Consider the following 19,460-nt stretch of genomic DNA (forward strand, 5'->3'; position numbering starts at 1 on the left):
GATGCGTTATTCATCACCACCCCAGTTTCGACAATAAGGCGGGCGGCCGAGAAGTCTAGAACCAATGAGAAAGTAGTATTAGGAACCCCCGGAATTGAACAAATCTTTATACTCAAAATATATAAACTTCAGGGTGGGCAATCCCTTATGATAACGAAAGGGATTGGGATTACGTAGCTTTAACAAAACTATAGGGCCATATTCGTGAAAACAGAACGTACCCAGAAAAGTAGGACTTTTGTTTTCATTGTAACGTGATAACGATGGACCAATCACTTTCCTTTTTATTGAATCTCGGGTACGAAAAAAACTAACGCTGACTAGTAGGCGTTACGTTTATTTTCACGCCATTTTCTCCGCTAAATTTGATCATTTGTATTCAGTAGTCATCGTAAATTATTTTTTACTAACGCCAACTGACGGTTTGAGAAAGGCCACGATTGGTTGTAATTTTGTTCCCGCATTCTCGCGAGAACGTGATGTAAACACAGGCGAGACCGAATGGTTGATTTCGCGGGATTTGACTCTTTCTCTGACACGAGACGTTAAATAAGAAATCTTACAACTCTCCAACAGCCAGGATTCGCGTCTCGTCTGCCAAGGTAAGATCTTTAAGTGTGTTTGTTTAATAGTGAAGACCCTCCTGCCCGGCTGTAGGATCAGAGTAAATAAACACTATACTGTGACAGTTAACATTCGTGCTAAAAACCGGACCTGTCCCCAAATCAGGACAGTCATGTTCTCCCACCTGAGCGCCCAGAACGAGAGCTCCTCTCTGCTCCGCCGGCCGGGCGCGGAGGACCAGGGTCCGGTGTTTGAGCGGGTGCTGCCGGCCTACAGTCCCTGCTCCGAGCGCTTCAAAATCGGGGAGCGAAATTTCAATCGGCAGTATGCTCACATCTATGCAGCGCGCCTGATGCAGATGAGAGCCCTGCTCACGGAGAGGGCCCAGCAGAAGTGGGGTGAGCTTTGGATACTCAACACGAAAAGCTGCTGACATCTGATCTGTGTTTCCATTTATTTACTTGTGTGTCTCTACATTTGTCACACAGGACCAGATGTGCACATGAGGAATCTGTGTGATCTTCAGACAGGAGAGCAGTGTTGCATTGTAGGAACATTGTTCAAGCGTATGGAGTTGCAACCCTCCATTCTGAAGGAGATCAGTGATGAGGTAAGCAGGAACCCAGAGTTCACCGGCTGAATCCAGACCAGATCGATTCAGCTTGATCACTTTCTCATCTGTTTTACCCCCCTCCAGCACAACCTTTTGCCTCAACCTGCGCGCACCAAATACATCAGTGAGACGGATGAGCTCATACTGGAGGATGAGCTCCAGAGGATCAAACTGGAGGGCAAAATTGACACGGCCAGGTGTGTCACAGGTCAGGAAATCATCCATCATCAGATACATGGATAACAAACTCAAAGGCTCTATGACACTTGACAGCCTGATACATATGTGAGCAAGTGTGAAAGCAACAACTTAAACGTTCCCTGTGAGTTGTACAAAAATAACAAACTAGGACAACATGCATTGATTTTGACTGAAGACAAATTCAGTACCTACTTACCAGATTTGGTCCCCTCAGGTAACATCTTGCAGCACTGAAAGAACTTCTTACCCAAGCTTCATTGAGCTCTGTCTCAAGTGAAAATATATAAAAAAGTTGTTATTCCATGGGCAGGAGTGACAAAATAGAACATGTCTGCAGGTCCTCAGGGCCCCAGCGGGGTGGGGGTGAGGTTGATTATACCAACCTGATACACCTGCGTAAAGTTCCACATGTGACCAATTAGAAGGTATGTTACAAAAGAGATGTAGAAAAGGAAAAGTGACATAGAAATGCAGCACAAATGCAAGTGTCGCTGTAGGAAATACAAAAGTCACAGAGCAAAGGAACAAAATAAAACAAATCTCATTAAATAGACCAAAATAACTGAAACAATATGAGCTACTGGACATATTAATGTGATTTGCTTCAATATGTTCTTCTACCTGCTTCACCGAGAAGTAGCTCTTCCGCCTCCTCTGTGTTGATTACATGAAAGACACTTGAAAGGATGTCGTCAAATACATCATCAGGCCACACCCCTTTTCTTGGTCGTCCTGTATATGACCACACCCCTTTTCTCGGCCCTCCTGTTATTGACCGCACCCCCTTTCCTCTCTCTAGGTAGCGTTGTAGCTGTTTATGGAGCGGAGAAGAATGAGGGGAAGTTCACCGTCGAGGAATATTGCATGGCTGATCTCCCGTCCCAGACAGCAAGACCTGTGCTCGGCTCTGACAGGTACACACACACACACACACACACACACACACACACACACACACACACACACACACACACACACACACACACACACACACACACACACACACACACACACACACACACACACACACACACACACACACACAGAGTTTAAATCACATGTTATATGTTGAGAATCTATCTTTGTAATTTAGCTCGTTTGACTTTGCCCAGATTTGTGCTCCTGGCCTCGGGACTTGGCCTTGGCAGTAGCGACGCCGACAGCATGCTGGGTCTGCAGTTGCTGGTTGACATGGTAACAGGTCAGCTAGGCGACCAGGGGGAGCAGAGCGGCGCAGCAACTATTTCCAGGGTCCTACTGGCTGGAAACCTCCTGAGCCAAAACACCCAGGACAAGGAGGCATCGACGAAGGTGATGAAGACAATGACGACTTGGTTGTTAATATATTGTTTATTGTTGCTAAAGAGGAGGAGACATGATTAATTGTACCATATCATATCTTTCTCCAGCCCAAATACCTCACCAAGAAGACTCAGGCAGGAAGCGTGGAGGCCATTCGTTTGCTAGATGAGCTGCTCGTTCAGTTGGTGGTGAGTCAACATGCATTATAGCTATCAGGCTCTCACCGTCTCATATATGAGAAAGGACTAAATTTGTAGACTAGTGCCAATATTTCTTTAAATCACTGATGGTTTGACGTGCAGGACATGATGCACCCTACACCAGTTGAAGAGTTGTGGCTGCTGCCCTCTACTGGAATATACAAGACATCAACTGGATTGTTGTTTCCACCCAAAATTGACACAAATATGTTTTTGATTTGCTTATGTGGTAAATATTTTCAGCCCTACTTGTGGACCAAACTAACATTCCAAACATAATAACGGTTGGGGACTTAGTGAGAGAAAAACGTGATAGAAGGCAGAAGTACAGACAAAAATCTGTGTGGAGGCCACTTCTAAATCTCTACACCTCCCTCCTTCTGATCCAGGCCTCTGTCCCAGTGGATGTAATGCCGGGCCAGTACGACCCCACCAACTACACCCTGCCACAGCAGCCTCTGCACCGCTGCATGTTCCCCTTGTCTTCCGTCTACCCCACACTACATCTGACCACCAACCCATACCAGGCTAATGTGGATGGAGTGAGGTGAGCGACGCCACATGCACACGATCGGCCCTCAGTCCCTGCATGAGGCGCAGGCGTGTTTGACCCGCATCTCTCCTCCCTCAAGGTTCCTGGGCACGTCGGGTCAGAACGTGTGTGACATCCAGAGGTACAGCAGCATGAACAGCCACCTGGATATTCTGGAGGAAACGCTCCGGCTGAGACACCTCGCCCCGACGGCACCGGATACTCTGGGTGAGATTTAACAGTCCATAGAGTTATTGCCCCTGAATGTAATGTCGGCTCCAATTATTAATACTGTTTGTGCGTGTGTGTGTGTGTACGATGCCAGGCTGTTACCCGTTTTACCAATCGGACCCTTTCATTTTGGAGGAGTGTCCCCATGTGTACTTCAGTGGAAATGCTCCTTCATTTGAGTCTAAGCTCATTAAAGGTCAGTGTATGATACGATTTGTTTGATGCTATACAGTTGGTCTCTAATTGTATTTCAACACATTGAGTTACTTAAGGATGCTTTGTCAAAGTTGTGTAAGTACCTTTTGTATGTTGTTGTCCAGGTCCTACAGGTCAGGAAGTCCTCTTGGTCACCGTCCCAGAGTTCAGCAGCACCCAAAAGGCGTGTCTGGTCAACTTACGCACCCTGGAGTGTGAGTCGATCAGCGTGTCCGCCTTCTGCGGGGACGATGACGACGAGAGCGAGATGAACGTCAGCCACTAAGAGCGCATAGAAATATTTGACAGACACTCCTCATGCATATTGATCAACCAGAGAACAATCATGAGCTACAATCTGATGTTCAGTATTCTACAAACTTGATGTATTATTCCACTTGCCAGTATAAAGGTTTCTCACCATGTATTTTTTTATATCAGTCTTTGACAACATGTCGCACTTACAAAGCCACTGAAAGAAGAGAAGTCCCACATTGTGTATGAACAAGCCTTTATTAGAAACACTGCTTCATACCTCAGCCATTCCTGAGGGAATGTGACAGAACACGCGTCTCTGCTTTCACTCACTCCAAACAAACGTTTAGTGACTGCTCATTCTGTAAGTATTTCCGACATGGATACAGACAATGTAAATAATTCAACTTTTGTGACGGATTGTCTTGATAGACACCCTCAGTGAACCTCTTTATGAAGCAGAATGCACTCATAAAACAGATACATAATGACCCCCAAACTCCTGTGTGAGCTTTCAATGTGTATCGAACAGATAAATGGGCCCATTTCAGTGAAGAGGCATTTTTTAAAATATGTAAGTAATAAAACCTTCCACATGTTGCTGTAAATGTCCTGACTTTGAATTTGGAAAACATTCCCATAGCTTGTACATCATCTTTTTTGACTTCCTTAGTCAACCTGCCCAAGCAGAACTTGACAGGTGAGGCCTACAAGTGTGAGAGGACAGATGCAAACATCTTACTGACACGTTTTGAGTGCTAATAGTCATCGATCTTGTACTCATAGTTATAATCCAGGATAGAGTCCGTGAACCCGCCTGGCGTTGAAGATAGTCCCTCTCCTATCAACCACGTGTCGTACCAGGATGTGGTGCTCTCTGTGGGGAGGACTGTAGTTGGAATGGTTGTAGGGGGTAACGTTGTAGGGGGTAACGTTGTAGGGGGTAACGTTGTTGACCTCATCTGTCGCTGCTGCCGTAGGCGTCGCAGACGTGCTATTTTGAGCCTCCTCAGGCGCTCACGACGGACTTGTGGATCCGCAGGAAGTCTATTGTTGCTCACACCCACGTGCCTGTTGTTACTCGCAATTGGGTAGTGCTGTGTTCTGCTGTTACCGTGGCTTATCAAGCGAATTGGCTTGTTTCCATGGAGGGCCATGATCTGCAGACAAATTGGGAGAGAACACACATCTCATCAGTTCCAAAGCAGCAGATGGAGAGGTGGAAACGGGGAGCAGCAGCGGTGGTGGTGTGTCATGCTGGATGATGTAGGCGACACATCTAATGCAAAGTTGATGATGGGAGCCAGACAACAAATTGTTTGCACGAAGTCCTGAGAATGCAGCACCGGCTCACCTGTTTGATGCGATCCCAGTTGGACTTGGCCAGGTTGAAGCTGCAGGCTGTAGCTCCCGACTCATAACCAACCACGCAGAGTTTGGTCACTGTGGCGAAGCCCTCAGCTCGCACTGTCACGCGGTACTCGCCCGGGTTCAGCAGGCGCCAATAATCCCCCGATGGAGCTGTGAAATGGAATACGGGGCAGAGAGTGATGTATTATGTCTCTTAATGCAAGAGAATGAAGGTCTTGGGCTGTTTTGAGCTGCATGCTGACCTGTGGTGATGTCATGGTTGATTCCCTCTACAGACACGGTGGCGTTCCCGATGGGGTTCCCTTGCTCGTCTTTCACAATACCCCTAATGCCACGATGCACCTGGTAACAGCAGAGGAAGAGTTCAAGACAACGGTGGAACAATGTTCATAACAAGAGTTCTTTACTGTAATTGTGTTTTTTTTTGTACAATGTTGTCAAATACCTTCACTTTAGTAGGTTACTAACATGTGTTGGCTCATCGTGAATTAAGCAGGTCTGTCTGTGTGTCTGTGTGTTTGTGTGTCTGTGTGTGTGTCTGACCTGCTCCATGAAGATGAGCATAGCCTCTCTGTTCTTCTCCCACTCACGGGCCAGTTCAGTCTGATGAGGGAACTTATCGCAGCCCAGGAATATGGATAATTCAAAACAGTTGGTGTGTAAGTAGCTGAAATCATTCATACCTAGAGAGAGAGACACACACACACGTTAACCTCAGAACCTGCACTGCACACATTGTCCACCAGGGTGTGTCGTATAAATATGCAGACAGCTGTCGACTGCTTGTGTAACTGGTAAGGGGAAAGTGGGCAGGACTTACTGCCTGCGATGGGCCTCCACTTGGCCCGATTGACAAACCCGAGCCCCCCTGCTGCACTGTCTCCTTGGCAGGAGCCTCGGTAGTTGTGTGTCATGGTCAGATGTGTGGAGGCGTAGGAGACAGCCAGCCACCTGAAGAGAGACTCGTCTGCCACCACTCGCAGCTCATCCTCGGAGTCGCCATGTTGGTAGCCGCCGTCTCGCCCTCGGTCGTCCTCCTCTTCCTCTCTGTGGCCATAGCCCTGGTTGTGGCTGTTGTCGTAACCATGGTCATAACCACGGGCGCTATCGTGATCATATCCATGATCCTGTCCACGGTCATGTCCACGATCATACCCACGATCCTGTCCACGATCATACCCATGGTCGTACCCGCGGTCATATCCTCGATCGTGTTCACGGTCGTGACCTCGGTCGTACCCGCGGTCATACCCACGGTCATGTCCTCGGTCGTATCCGCGGTCTTGCCCGTGGTCGTATCCGTGCCCCCTCCACTCCTCCTCAGGCTGGCCGTATCCTCTGCCTCTCCAGTCCTCCTCGGGCTCCTCGTGGTAGCCTCTTCCCCACTCTGTCACATCGAAGCCCTCTTCCTCATACCTGTCATGGAAGATTTGACATAAATGTGTGTCATTTTGGAAGATTGATGGAGAAACAAGAGGGAAAGAAAATAAGCAGTAAGAGGAGCCGCCGTACTGTCTCTTCTGGCGGCTGTGGGGCTTGGCGCTCTCTGCTGGCTTGTTGAGGCGATAGCTGTCATACGGGTACGTCACAACCGCCTCTCCACCTTGGAAGTTTGCACCCAACACAAATGGATGGCTTTCCATCCAGGAGATTATGGCTCTGGTCTCCACAGCGACCTGGATCAAGACAGGGAACAGACACTCATGGAGCACAATCACAGAGTAGTCGCAGAGTGTAAATCCACGTGAGATCACTATAATCACCTTTAAGTTTACAGTATCAAGCACAAGCATATTTGTGAGAGGACAAACATTCTTTACATCTGCACCATGAGGACGTCTCAGACTAAATTATTGTTTAGCTTCTTTTTCAAATTATTGCATCGCCACAAGGAGCAGTAATACATTTTTAATAGATCTGGAGGTCACAAAGACTCTGTTTACCGAGCTGTTGGCCATAAAGTTCTCTGGAATGGACACGTGATGATTGGGGGTGAGTTTGGGCACCATGCCCTTATCCTCAGCGTCCCATAGGATGCTGTTCAGATCTGGGAAGTTCTGGAAGATGTCGTAGCCCTCATCAGTATAATGGCCGGTGGTCCATCCGCTCAGCTCTGAGCCCTGCAGAGGAGAGATTGTAAACAGAGATTCATGGAGCCACACTGCCAGATCAGTCCTAACCACAAACAACATGAATCACTGGTATTTCCTGTTATTTCCCATTTCTGTTTTTCCACAACACTGCTAATAAAGAAGGAATCAATGGTTTTTAAAGGATCACTGACCATTTCAAAGGCTTCCTCGTGTCCGTCGGGGTTGAGCGAGGGTACCAAGTGGATGCGTATTCCGTTCACCAGCCGCTGGGCTCTGGGGTTTCTGTCTTTATACTCTTTGCACAGGTACTGCATCAGGAGCAGAATCATCTCCCGTCCCGTCGCCTCGTTTCCATGAAGACCTGCTGTGAAGCGCAACTCTGGCTCACCTGGGGAGGAGACAGTCAGACAGAACTGTAATTGTTTGTCTATCGACCACAATCTGCTGACTTCACCTGGTGCTTATTAGGATTCACTGGATGTCTGTGGTGCCCAAACATCTGCAGTTGTCGGCTTTAACTTAGGCGGCACGATTTTGACAAGACATTATTCTGAAAAATGCTATCTGGATTTCATCCCTGACATTGAGAGATAAATAATTTCTCCAGGCAGTCTAATATTAGCTTGGGCCTGCAAACTATGGGGCTGCGATGCATCGTAACATCGGAGGTAACAGGATGAAACCCAGTGAAGTTTGATATCAGCAAGCTCACTGACAAACAAAACATTCCCCTCCGCCTGTTTTATGACCCAGTAAAACCATCTCCACCTATTTCATGCTCAGTGGGGTTGGCAGAGATGACCATGGCCAGGATTTCCAGCCCCTTGGAGCTGCGGCCCAGGCTGTAGACGTTGGTGATGTTGGGACACTCTTCATTCACAGACTTCATCAACTGCACACATGGAATGGTTGAAACATTAAATAGGGATATGTGTAAATACTGATAAATGTTGATGTTGAAAATAAGGGGCAGCCCGATGTGGAGATACTCACTGAAACCATTTCTGTGTAGCTGTGATGTTTGAACTCCAAATAGTCCACTGGCGTCACTTCATTTTGTATGAACTGAACCTGGGCTGGATCTGTGAGAGAGAACAGGACAAATGTCAGCAGTGTGTTTTCAGCATTTGTGCCTGTGTGTGTGTGTGTGTTAGTGTGTGAGACTGACCAGGCAGGGGGCAGCCTAAGATCTCCATCCTCATACACAGGGAGCCATTCCAGCTCTGAGGGATGATCCGGATGTAACGGGCCAGGACGGGCTCTGCTAACTGATTCATCACGGGTGTGTCTCTATCGCTGTTTCCAAAGAAGAGCTGAGCCCAGGGGGAGGACATGAGGAAGAACAAGAGGAAGAACAAGGAGTAAACACAGGGAAGAGGAGAATATGTTGCAGTAAATGTTCTTGGAAGTGATCGCCCTTCATCATAACCCACCCAGTCAGCGTATCCATCATGAATGGTCGTCCACTCTCTGCTATCATTACTGAAAGCCAGGAAGTAGGACGTCACAAAGTCGCTCCTGAGACAAAGATGAGACACAGCAGACATGTTAAGGAATGGAGTGACTGTGTGCTTGTGTTAGAATGTGTTCTTGTCTTACTCGTTGAAGGCGTCTCGTCCCTGCGTTATGATGCCAGTGAACTCCGTCTCCCTGCGGACGTCGATCTCAAACCAGTGGATCTTGTCCTCGCTGCTTGCACACCACGCTCCACCTCTCTCATTGTCTTCAGTGTCAGAGCCCTATGTGTGACAAGAACGGGCCGGTGAAGTGAAATAGAATCTAAAGGAAGCAGCACTTTGATATGACGATTATTTTCCAAAAGATAGGTGAGAGCAGGTGTTTATTTTGAAGCCTGGCAGTGTGTATAAGTGTGTGTTCTGGCCGGTTGTATGTGTACCTGCATGTTGAGGCGTGCCCTCTGAGGAGAAAATATATACTGAGACACGGAAGAGGCAGAGAGCTGGTCTGACTCAATCTTGTGAGACTCCATCCCTAGCGGAGGACATTCTGCCAGCAAGACACATCCAAGAAATACAATCAGATGATGCACATAACTTATGAGCTAATCTAATGAAGGAAGGCTGATGATGAGGTATGCACAGAGAGTACGCTGAATGTGACTTACTCTTTGGCTCTCTGAAGATGCGCGGCCTCTTCCTCGCCCGCTCCTCTGCCTCCTTCAGTTTCTCTGTTCTCTCTGAGATCACAACAACAGACTTAGCATGAAACAAATCACAACACATTGGAGGAATTTTCTCTGCTTTTCTGCCCAAAAAAATGTGTCCGGGAATTCATATGCAAAAAAACTAATCCCAGAGAATTCCTCACAGGACCCCGGGGGGAGAGGGGGGGTGGGGGTGCAGAGTGCAGCGAATAAAAGATCCCAGATGTTGTTTCCCTCCTGAGTCTGGCTACACAAGGATCAGACTCAGATCGTCCTGATGCTTTAAATGTAAATCACAGCAGCTGTCAGATTGATCCATGTGACACATTGACATATTGTATTGCTGATAGTGCAGCTGCCAGCCATGTGTGTGTAACAGACGTCGGCAGTGTAGAACATGTTGTATGTTTGCATGCTTACACACACACACACACACACACACACACACACACACACACACACACACACACACACACACACACACACACACACACACACACACACACATCACATATATATATATATAGACAACCGGGGATGAACAGATCCACACATCTGCTTTTGTGTCTTTTATACTCTATTGTGTCAAATCTCAGGAGCTGTTAAGTTTCTTGTGTAAGCAGATTGTGTCCATGTCGAACTCAGGAAGCGCTCAGCCACGCACACAGGATGTGCCCTATTGACACTAGCCTCCACATTGTCATATATCACCACTCCAGGCGTCTAAGCCAGTGGCTAACCTCACTACACACACAGCTCACAGATATGAAGACGTGGCAGAGAAACACTTAACGTGTTTGGAATACTTGCATGTTTTCACCCCTCTGCTCTCATGTCAAAGCATCTCCGTGAAATCTAACATCTAAAGGAGATTTCCGGAGTTTTTTAAGCTTCATCTCCATTTTGTTTTGAAGGGATGAACTCTTGTCCCGGCTGTGCACATTATGGAAAACAGGCGTAGGTGGAAAAAAATTCACATCTGCATTTTCTTATAATAAAAACGAGATCCATAGGGCGACCATGCAAACCCAATCTCCTCCCTTTGATTCCAGCTTGGGACCTTTCCTGCCTTTCTGCTGTTATCCATTATTGCCTCTTGCTCTTGGGTCGTGGCCGTCACATTCTGGGTATCTGACAGCTACAGCATCACGTGTAGTTTCACATGATGGTGTGACTGCACTAAGCGTTACATAAGAAATAAAGCAGAGTCCACATCTGGATTACCTTACCTCTGTCCTCCCTCTCTCTCTCCTTCGCCGCTCTCTCTCTCTCCCTCTCCATCCATTTGGTTTCCGTCCCGTCTTCTTTCCTCCCTGTGGAAAGTGAAAGAATTTAAGGAATATGTAGTCCGTTCACAGTAATAAACAGTATAAAGTTTGTTGCCAGAATTGGCGTAATTTAACACATTCGGGCATGGCTGTTAGTCACATAAAGGCTCATGGGAGGGGTTTGTTTTGAATCTCTTTGGAATATGGGAGATATTGATTTCTTCTATGTTGTGTGTGTGTAAGAGAGTGTTCACCTACTCGGCCCGTATTCGTCATAATCATCATACCAAGTATCCGTGTCAGGAGGAATAGCTGTGGGCTCCTCTGTGTAAAAGACAAAGGCAGAACTTTAGATGACGCACAAATTCCCTCAGAAATGTGCGACTTAAGAACATTTCCATCGTTTAACCTTCAAAGTTTTGGCACCATTCAGTGAGGAGTTCGCACAGCCCCAATTTCTTCAGCAACAACAACGCTACTGCGACATCTACCATGCTATTAAAGTTAGAGTTGTTAAATGTTTAATTTACATTTACAGGCGTTATAACAGAGTTGCAATCTGATGAAAGGCTTCTCACTCCCCAACAAAACCACAAAAAAAAAAAAAAAGTTTTGTTGACTCTGTGGAACAAAGCAAAGCCACCCACTCCTGTTTGTGCTATAATGTAGTAACAATGTTCCCATGTGTTATACTCGTGATTCCTCCTCCTTCTCCTCCTCCCGCCCTCAGGGAACATCGGAATGGACATCTCTTCTGCGATACAAGTCTATACTCCACCTCAGAGTTCACCTCATACTTAACTTGGTAGCTGCTTAATTGGAAGCTTGACATGTTGATTGATGGAGGTTACATGCGTTTCAAGTGTCTTCACATGTTTGAGTGTCAGCAGTTACCTGTAATGGTCTCTACTTCTATCTCAGGGCTGACCTCTTTGCCGTCAGGGAACGGAAGGTTGTCCGGGGCCTCGACTGCAGGGACGGAGACATTAAAAAAGGTAAAAGGACAGATTGTTTAAAGTCCAGGTTAACAGGACAGGCAGACGGGGTAATTCAAGATTGTGATGGAAAAAGCAGGACGGAGGATGTGAGTGAATGAGTGGAAATGCTGGCGGAGCAGTGGTACAGTAAGCTGGAAACAGACTGTAATAAGAACGTGTCGATTCTATCGCGTCAGGAGCTGTCCGGTCCAGAGCGCCACAGAGCAACAGGCTACACACTGTTTCCAGCATCTGATCCATGTGGAAAAACAGCATTCAGTCCACTGCTGCTTTAAAGTGGACTGGAGGCCGGAGAGACGAAGTGATCATAAAGCGTCTCACCCTGAGGCCTGCAAATGAGATTCTAAAGGATGATAAATGTTCATTCAGTCATATTGTTTGGATTCATATTTTGCCAGCAGACTGATATTTGTCAGATGTTTTTGTCAAATTTCAAGATATCAGCCAATGATGACATCAGTGGCTGACATCTGCAAACAGAACAGAAATAAAATTTTGTGTTGCTGGGTTGAATTGTTGCTTCCCACCCTGGCAAGACTTCAAAACTACATAATATAACATCATAACATAATGCTCAGTTTTCCCCACAGAGAAAATTACAATGCGTGTGTGAACATACATGTGGCATCCCAGTAATCGTCATCTGTGCCGGCCTTCCCATCAACCTCTGGGGCAGGAGGCGTCGGGTCTTTTCCCTTCCAGTAGTAATCGTAGTCGGTCACCGGGGCGTCTGGCTCTTTCTCCTTCGCCGTCCAGTAGTCATCGTAGTTATCAGTAACTGGAGCCACCGTCTGTGTGTTGTCTGGCTTCCAGTAGTCATCATAGTTATCGGTCGCTGTGGCCACTGGCTCCTTCTCCTCTGGTTTCCAGTAGTCATCATAGTTATCAGTCACCGGAGCGACTGGGTCCGTCTCCTTTTGTGTCCAATAATCATCGTAACCATCGGTTACAGGAGCAGCTGGATCCTCCTCCTCGGGCTTCCAGTCATCGTATGGTGGGTCTGTGATCACGGTCTCAGTCTGAGTGTCAGGCCTGGGCGGTGTGGGATCAGCATCCCAGTAGTCATCCTCCGATTTCCAATAATCTAATGAAGAAAAAGATAGAAAGATGAGCTGATGGCTCTACTGTCAGACCATAATGTGTCCACAGTTAACACTAGGATCACACACACACACACACACACACACACACACACACACACACACACACACACACACACACACACACACACACACACACACACACACACACACACACACACACACACACACACACACACACACACACACACACACACACACACACACACACAAAGAGAGTGCAAAAAAGGACCAACCATAACCAATTTAAGTATTTTCAGTATCCAACTAATAATAATAATAATAATAAACATTGTTTTTGTTAATCCATTTCCATTTAATCCGGATTTGTGTTCTTGTTACATTTTTGAAGCCTTTTCTCCCTGATGCAAACACAATTTTGGTGTTGTGTGTACTCGATCACAGTATAATGACTGAATGAGCTGACTATAATGAGCTGAATCAGGGTCAGCCACATTTTCCCGTCTTGCATAACTGCTGCTCCCTCAGTTATGTAAAGATTGTGGTAAGGAAAGATCAATTATGTTTTCCTGCTGGTCTCATCAAATTCAAAATGTTTTTCAAACCAGAAATCTAAAAAAAGAAAACTAGAAATCTGTGACATCATTGATATTGATCCAATAGTTCAATAAAACAGTATTAGTAGCATTAATTGAAATAACACAGAGACTCTTTGGGATAAAGTTAGGCACATTGTAAAGAAAATGTATGAATTAAACACATTATTGGCATTTAAAAGTGATTATTTGGACGGATTAAGGTGTGTCACTCACCACCATCACCCTCAGGGTAGGGATAGTCTGTGTACAGCTCTGCGGGGGGCTCAGTGGGGGGCTCTGTGGGGGGCTCAGTTGGTGGCTCAGTCGGGCTCGCTAGAGGCATCAGACAGACAGACAGGTGAACAGACAGGAAGACAGTCACATGCGTTCAGTCATGTGCGTGAGATCTGAAGGATGAGTGTCTCTGTCCTCACCTGTGGTCGTAGGCGGCAGAGTGGTGGTCTTGGTCTTGTTCTTCTTTCCCTTCTTCTCACCTTTGGGCTTCTTGGTGGCACTGGGGTCCTTTGGCTCCTTGTTTTTCTTTTTGTCCTTCTTCTTCTTTTTGCCCTCCTCCGCTGCTCTCCGCACTCGGCCTGGAATATCATGAATGAGGAGAGCATGAGGAGAGCTTTGTCCACATCAAGCCAAAAGCAAACCTCACACATGGCAACAGTGTGATTACAGTGAGTCATCCCTCCTTTGCTCAGAGTCCATTCACATTGTCAGCCGCTTTGAGAAAAATCATTGATAGAATAATTTCCTCTCACAAAAATATCTGCCATGACCAATTATATACCAAGTTATTAAGTTAGTTAGTCAGTTTTCAGTCAGTCATTTATAGTTTCTGTACAAAGTGCTTATGTGAAGCCAAATGTAAAATTCTAATGCACAGTGGTACAAGATGTATTCAATTAATCTGTTAAACATAGAAATACTACAAAAAGTATTCAGAAACTAAAAATGCAACATTATAAGCAGTAAGATGTAGTTTCAGACTATAAGGGATACAAGTATTCAAATTTGTTATATAAATGGTGATCGTCTCCACAGTTGCCTTCATATTTTCTGGATGTTGTTATACATTTCATATCTTCCATGTTTAAATCTGATCTGAACTTTACAGATCTGTAACTCAGTTTATACTAAGTGGTTTTTATTGGTAATATCTGCTGACTGATGCTCCATAAATGTATTTAGAAATATCTCCGCTGCAGTGTAGAAGTGTAACATACAGTAAAGTGGAAAATCTCGGTAGCCAGATGTGTTTCAGTGGTTCCTTGAGGTCCATCAGTATTTCCTCCTGAGCACCAACGTCTGGTGTCTGATGGAAAACACTTCCCTCTCCTTCCATCAGTTGTCCTCCATTAACCGCGATTCCAGTTTAATGATGCTCAATAAATAGATCACCGTCGCCTCGCCGACATACGACCACAAAAGCATAAACCCGACCTGACAGATGTCTTTTTCATCTGGAGATGTGGAGCTTAGTTAGAGCGCTGCCTCAAAGCAGACAAGAGCCTTGCCCTGCTTTTAAAGGGTCTAAGAATCCATTCTTCTGTGGCTGTAGTGAGTGTTAGTCATTTAGAGACAGTGGAGAAAGTCTGCGTCATAAATATCTTTCTCCGAGACGCTCGTGTGTTTTTTCTCCTCTGGGTTCTGAACCAATCACATACAATTTCTGTGTTTATTCCCGCCGGCTGTTGTAAAGCAGCAGGAGTCAGGGCAGAGCCTGGACTCTCTCATCCCCCGCTCACAGACTAAATAAGTGTGTGTGATTTTCCGACACGATGCATGTTAACCAAACTCCGCACTCACCTGCCACTGCGGCCTCTTCTGCGTCCCGCTTGACCTTACCCGGCGTGTCGGGATCCGCCGTCAGTCCCTGTTCCTTCTCAGGGTCATCCCGGGTCTCGTCTCCCAGCGGAGCCCCTTCCTGTCTCTCCCTTGCAGGCTGCTGGAGAGCTAGCAGCCCCCCGGCGCTCTGCCCTCCTCTGGGGATCAACACGCAGCACAGGGCCAGCAGCAGAGTCACAGACACCACCACGGTCTGGCCTCCCATATCTGACACTCTCCCAGCTGCACAAACACACTTCAACTCTTTGGCTTTTCTCTCGTCCCAAATCTTCTGCAGCTCAGGCGTCCCGTCCACCACAGTCCACAACTTTTGGAGTCTGCACGGTTATCCACAAGAATGATATGACACCCTTTGTCTTTACGTATTCATCTCCTGCGTCCTTGCCACATGAGCCACACGGGGAAAGATCTCTGCAAATCCACACACCCTCAGCCACAGTGTTGACCAAGCTGAGACTGCAGCGAGAGACTGGGCGAGACAGAGATGTAGTGGGAGGGGGGCAGGGAAGGACGGGGAGGGAAGGAAGGAGGTGGGTTAGAGAGAGAGAGAGAGAGAGAGAGAGAGAGAGAGAGAGAGAGAGAGAGAGAGACAGAGAGACAGAGAGAGAGAGAGAGAAGAAACCAGCAATCCAGCCCAATGTAAAGACTGGTCTCCTAATTGCCCCTGCAGCTACGGTCAGCTGAACAAACAGCGTAGGCCAGAGGATTCCCTTCACCTGGCCGACGAGTCACAACAGGTGCAAGGATCAGACAAGACCAGGAAGAGGGCGGGGGAGGACAGGTAAGGTCTGAGAGTGGAAGGGCTTCTTGGCTCTTTTTGCAGCTCCTCTCGAATTCCTCTGCCTAGTCTTGACACTCGCAGACTTGCCGCCGAGCAAAGCAGCAGGAGAGGAGAGACTCCTGAAGAACATTTGATGCCAGAGGAGGAGGGGAGAGAAGAATAAGGAGGAGGAAGAAAGGGGGTAAAGGGGAGGATAGAGGAGCTGAGTGTGTGTGTTAACTAAACCAAACACCACTATTCGTTACAGAGTGGATTTCAAAGAAAATGAGAACAGGCAGGAGGAGAACATAAATTCTGTCTTGTTTTGGTTGGGAATGTATCTTTCCCTTTCCATCTCGTCTCCTCTGCTCTCACTCAGTCTCTGCTTGCTGGAGTGAAAGCTACGCTGGAGGCTTTGGGGGGGCCACAGAGGAGCAAACACAGGAACGAGAGAAGTGTTTGCGCAGATGACAGAATAATAACCTTGAATGATTTGGTGTTTTCTTTGCTCTCCCCCCCGCCCCCCTGCCCCATACACACACACACACATCCTCCCACAGACACTTGAGGCAGTGGAAGTTACTCACTGCTGCTCTGTGGACTCATTCTCTAATCTTGCCTGCCTATCCAGATGTATCTCATTAACTTCAAAACACATTAAAATACATCAGGATTTACAGTTTCTTTGGTTTGAGGTGGTGAAGAAATGAACACAAAGAAGTGACAGAATCTCAATGAAAATGTCCAAATCTGGTGGTAATCTGTTACATTTCCGTCCAAAGATATTAACGTTCCCGGCTCCTCTTTTCCTCTGTCCATCAACACCTGCACTGAACCGTGAGAGGACGTTTATGAGCCAGAAATGCTGATCCAAACACTGTGCGGCCCACTAAAGAGCCATTAACCACTCGCTGTCTGGGGCAGATTCATAAGAACGTTTCCCTCTGAGTGACTTTTTGCTCAGATTTATGTGATTTGCTGTGGTTCCAAGATACTGTGACTGATGCACACATGGACACACACTCATAGGCCAAAACTGCCAAAGAAATTCATTCCACGCTGTCTTGATAAGGAGTTTTAAGTCTTGGCCAAGAGAAGAGAAACAGGAAATTGGGATTTGAATTTAAGAAAATGTTTGCGGCATGCAGTCGTTATCTGCAGGGTTTATGAATGCAGCTGCAAAGAATGCTGCTGATAATTCTGACTACAGTAAGGTCAGAAATGGGCCACGGTCTCACACACACACACACACACACACACACACACACACACACACACACACACACACACACACACACACACACACACACACACACACACACACACACACACACACACACGGGAGTGCTTGCCGTATCCCCCCAGCCTGTTTCACAAGACAGACAGAGGCCAAAATTTGTGTTCTGCAATCAAAAGATTCATTTGTGTGAGCTGATGGAAAAGACTTGGAAGAGTAAAGCAGCCACAAACAACAACTCAATTCCTGGTAATAACACACTCCGATGACACACGGCAAGCACAGCCTGTTCCTGATAAGAAATAACTCTGTCTCCGTGGTGTTACATAAGACTTGCAATGAAACAATGTGACAGTGGGCACGTAGAAACTGAAAAACATCAGAGAGTGTGGGGAAGAACTCTGGGCCTGTTGTTGACATTATTGTGTGAGTCGCACTTTAAACAATGTGTCATGATGAGTAGTGTGGATTTCATTCCAGCTGGCCACATCTGTGATCTCTGCTCACACGACTATGGACTGAGGAAGGACAGTAGGGAGCGTAAAGTAAAGCGTCAGTTCATCCATTTTCCATCATCTATCCAGGTCACGGGGGCGGGATGCCAGGCAAAGTACCCCACATGTTCCTCTCCCTTGCCAGGTTCTCCCCCCAGTGTACTGGGCCTGTGCGGCGGTCTCCTCCCAGTTACCCCCAATACACAGAATACACACAGCACGAACACACTGCAGTGCACGTGGACAAATCCAGACTGGATCTTCACAGATCTGACTTCCGATTATTTGCGTCTGTGAATCCTCCGCAGGTCAGCATAAGCAGAGAGGTATGCATTAGTTTAGCATCTGTGCTGCACGGAGCCTTGAGCCCAGCGTCAGCACTGACTGGGCAGGAAACAATGACATCAGAGAGCGAGGGAGGGAGGGAGGGAGGGAGAAGGGGTTGGGGGAGGGAAGACCAGAGTAAAAAGGCTCCAGAAGGCTCACTAGGTACAAATGGAAACTGATTTATAAAACTCTTTTCTGCTCCTTCTCAAAGGGCACCAAGACACTTAAACTCTGCACCCATGACAGAGAACTGATGCACAGCGCATATTAGAAAACTAACTAGGCTCTGGAAAAAGTCAGAGTGATATAAGTGAAGATAAACGGTCTGTACTCCTTTTGCTCCACAAAATGCATGTGGAAGAATCCTCATAAAACAAGCACAGGACAGAGGTATTAGAGGATCTGAAAGTGAGCTTATGGAACTGTTATTTTTGCCTGTGATTAGAGATTAAAAAAAAGAAGTCTGGATGAAATATTTTCCATCCTTTGTGTGCTGTGATTCAGCAGGTCCACCACAGCCGAGTCATCTGGCACCGTGGGCCAGGAGCCACGGGCTGATCAAGCACAGATGTAGAACCAGCGGCATCAAGATTCCTTTGGAAGACTCCCAGCGTTGTTGACCCACGACCAAGGTCTCCTCCTTCTTCCGATCGGTTCCAAAAAAAATAGTGCACATTGTTCTATTGCGAAATGATTTTATAGAAACACACTTGTTAGGATTTACGGGGAGGAAAGCAGCCGAGACTTCTGAGTCAAGTCGAGTTAGGTTTACTTGTACAGCAGGAGAAAGATCACGTGGAAATGCTTAAAGGAGGTCAAAGCCCATGCAACAAAGAGCTACCGACCCGGCCAAAAGCTCATAGAAGGAGAGGAAAAGAGACATTAGTCCTCTTCGCTCCAACAGCCAGCTGTGTAAAAGACAAAAGTGGAGTGATAATACAGGAAAATTAAGTAAATACAACACATGAGTCCTGATTCAGCAAGCACGCAAAATAGAAAGAAAAGCAAAGTCAGCAGACATAAGTCGTCTGTTATGTTTATGCGAGATATTTAACACGACCACACAGTGAACGCAGCGTTCCTTCAGTGGGCTGAGCTGCCAAACTTCAATAGACATTCTGAGTGAGCCACAAAATGAAGGACGAGGAGGATGAGCAGGGGG

At 46.7% G+C, this 19,460-nt stretch overlaps 2 protein-coding genes across 2 annotated transcripts; one reads left to right on the forward strand and one right to left on the reverse strand.

Moving 5' to 3' along the window:
- The first annotated feature begins 80 nt into the window (after nt 1–80).
- On the forward strand, nt 81–4,551 carry pold2 (polymerase (DNA directed), delta 2, regulatory subunit). Its single transcript, XM_076164759.1, has 11 exons — nt 81–602; nt 730–962; nt 1,053–1,174; nt 1,262–1,385; nt 2,178–2,292; nt 2,491–2,689; nt 2,788–2,868; nt 3,270–3,427; nt 3,513–3,640; nt 3,738–3,839; nt 3,964–4,551. Exons 2-11 carry the CDS (start codon nt 737–739, stop codon nt 4,122–4,124), a joined length of 1,416 nt encoding a protein of 471 aa, XP_076020874.1. The 5' UTR covers nt 81–602; nt 730–736; the 3' UTR covers nt 4,125–4,551.
- Nucleotides 4,333–16,365, reverse strand: aebp1b (AE binding protein 1b). Its single transcript, XM_076164758.1, has 22 exons — nt 15,442–16,365; nt 14,061–14,219; nt 13,861–13,959; nt 12,607–13,071; nt 11,884–11,958; nt 11,248–11,313; nt 10,951–11,034; nt 9,683–9,754; nt 9,455–9,564; nt 9,157–9,296; nt 8,991–9,075; nt 8,726–8,870; nt 8,551–8,639; nt 8,326–8,449; nt 7,749–7,945; nt 7,408–7,584; nt 6,977–7,140; nt 6,285–6,880; nt 6,008–6,147; nt 5,707–5,806; nt 5,448–5,614; nt 4,333–5,253 (listed from the first exon to the last, which is right to left on the reverse strand). Exons 1-22 carry the CDS (start codon nt 15,683–15,685, stop codon nt 4,852–4,854), a joined length of 3,900 nt encoding a protein of 1,299 aa, XP_076020873.1. The 5' UTR covers nt 15,686–16,365; the 3' UTR covers nt 4,333–4,851.
- Between the last annotated feature and the right edge of the window lie 3,095 nt (nt 16,366–19,460).

Source organism: Genypterus blacodes, unplaced genomic scaffold (genome assembly GCF_046128005.1).
Source record: "Genypterus blacodes isolate CSIRO-AG114 ecotype Tasmania unplaced genomic scaffold, CSIRO-AGI_Gbla_v1 ptg000138l_1, whole genome shotgun sequence".
In the NCBI taxonomy this organism is placed as follows: domain Eukaryota; kingdom Metazoa; phylum Chordata; class Actinopteri; order Ophidiiformes; family Ophidiidae; genus Genypterus; species Genypterus blacodes.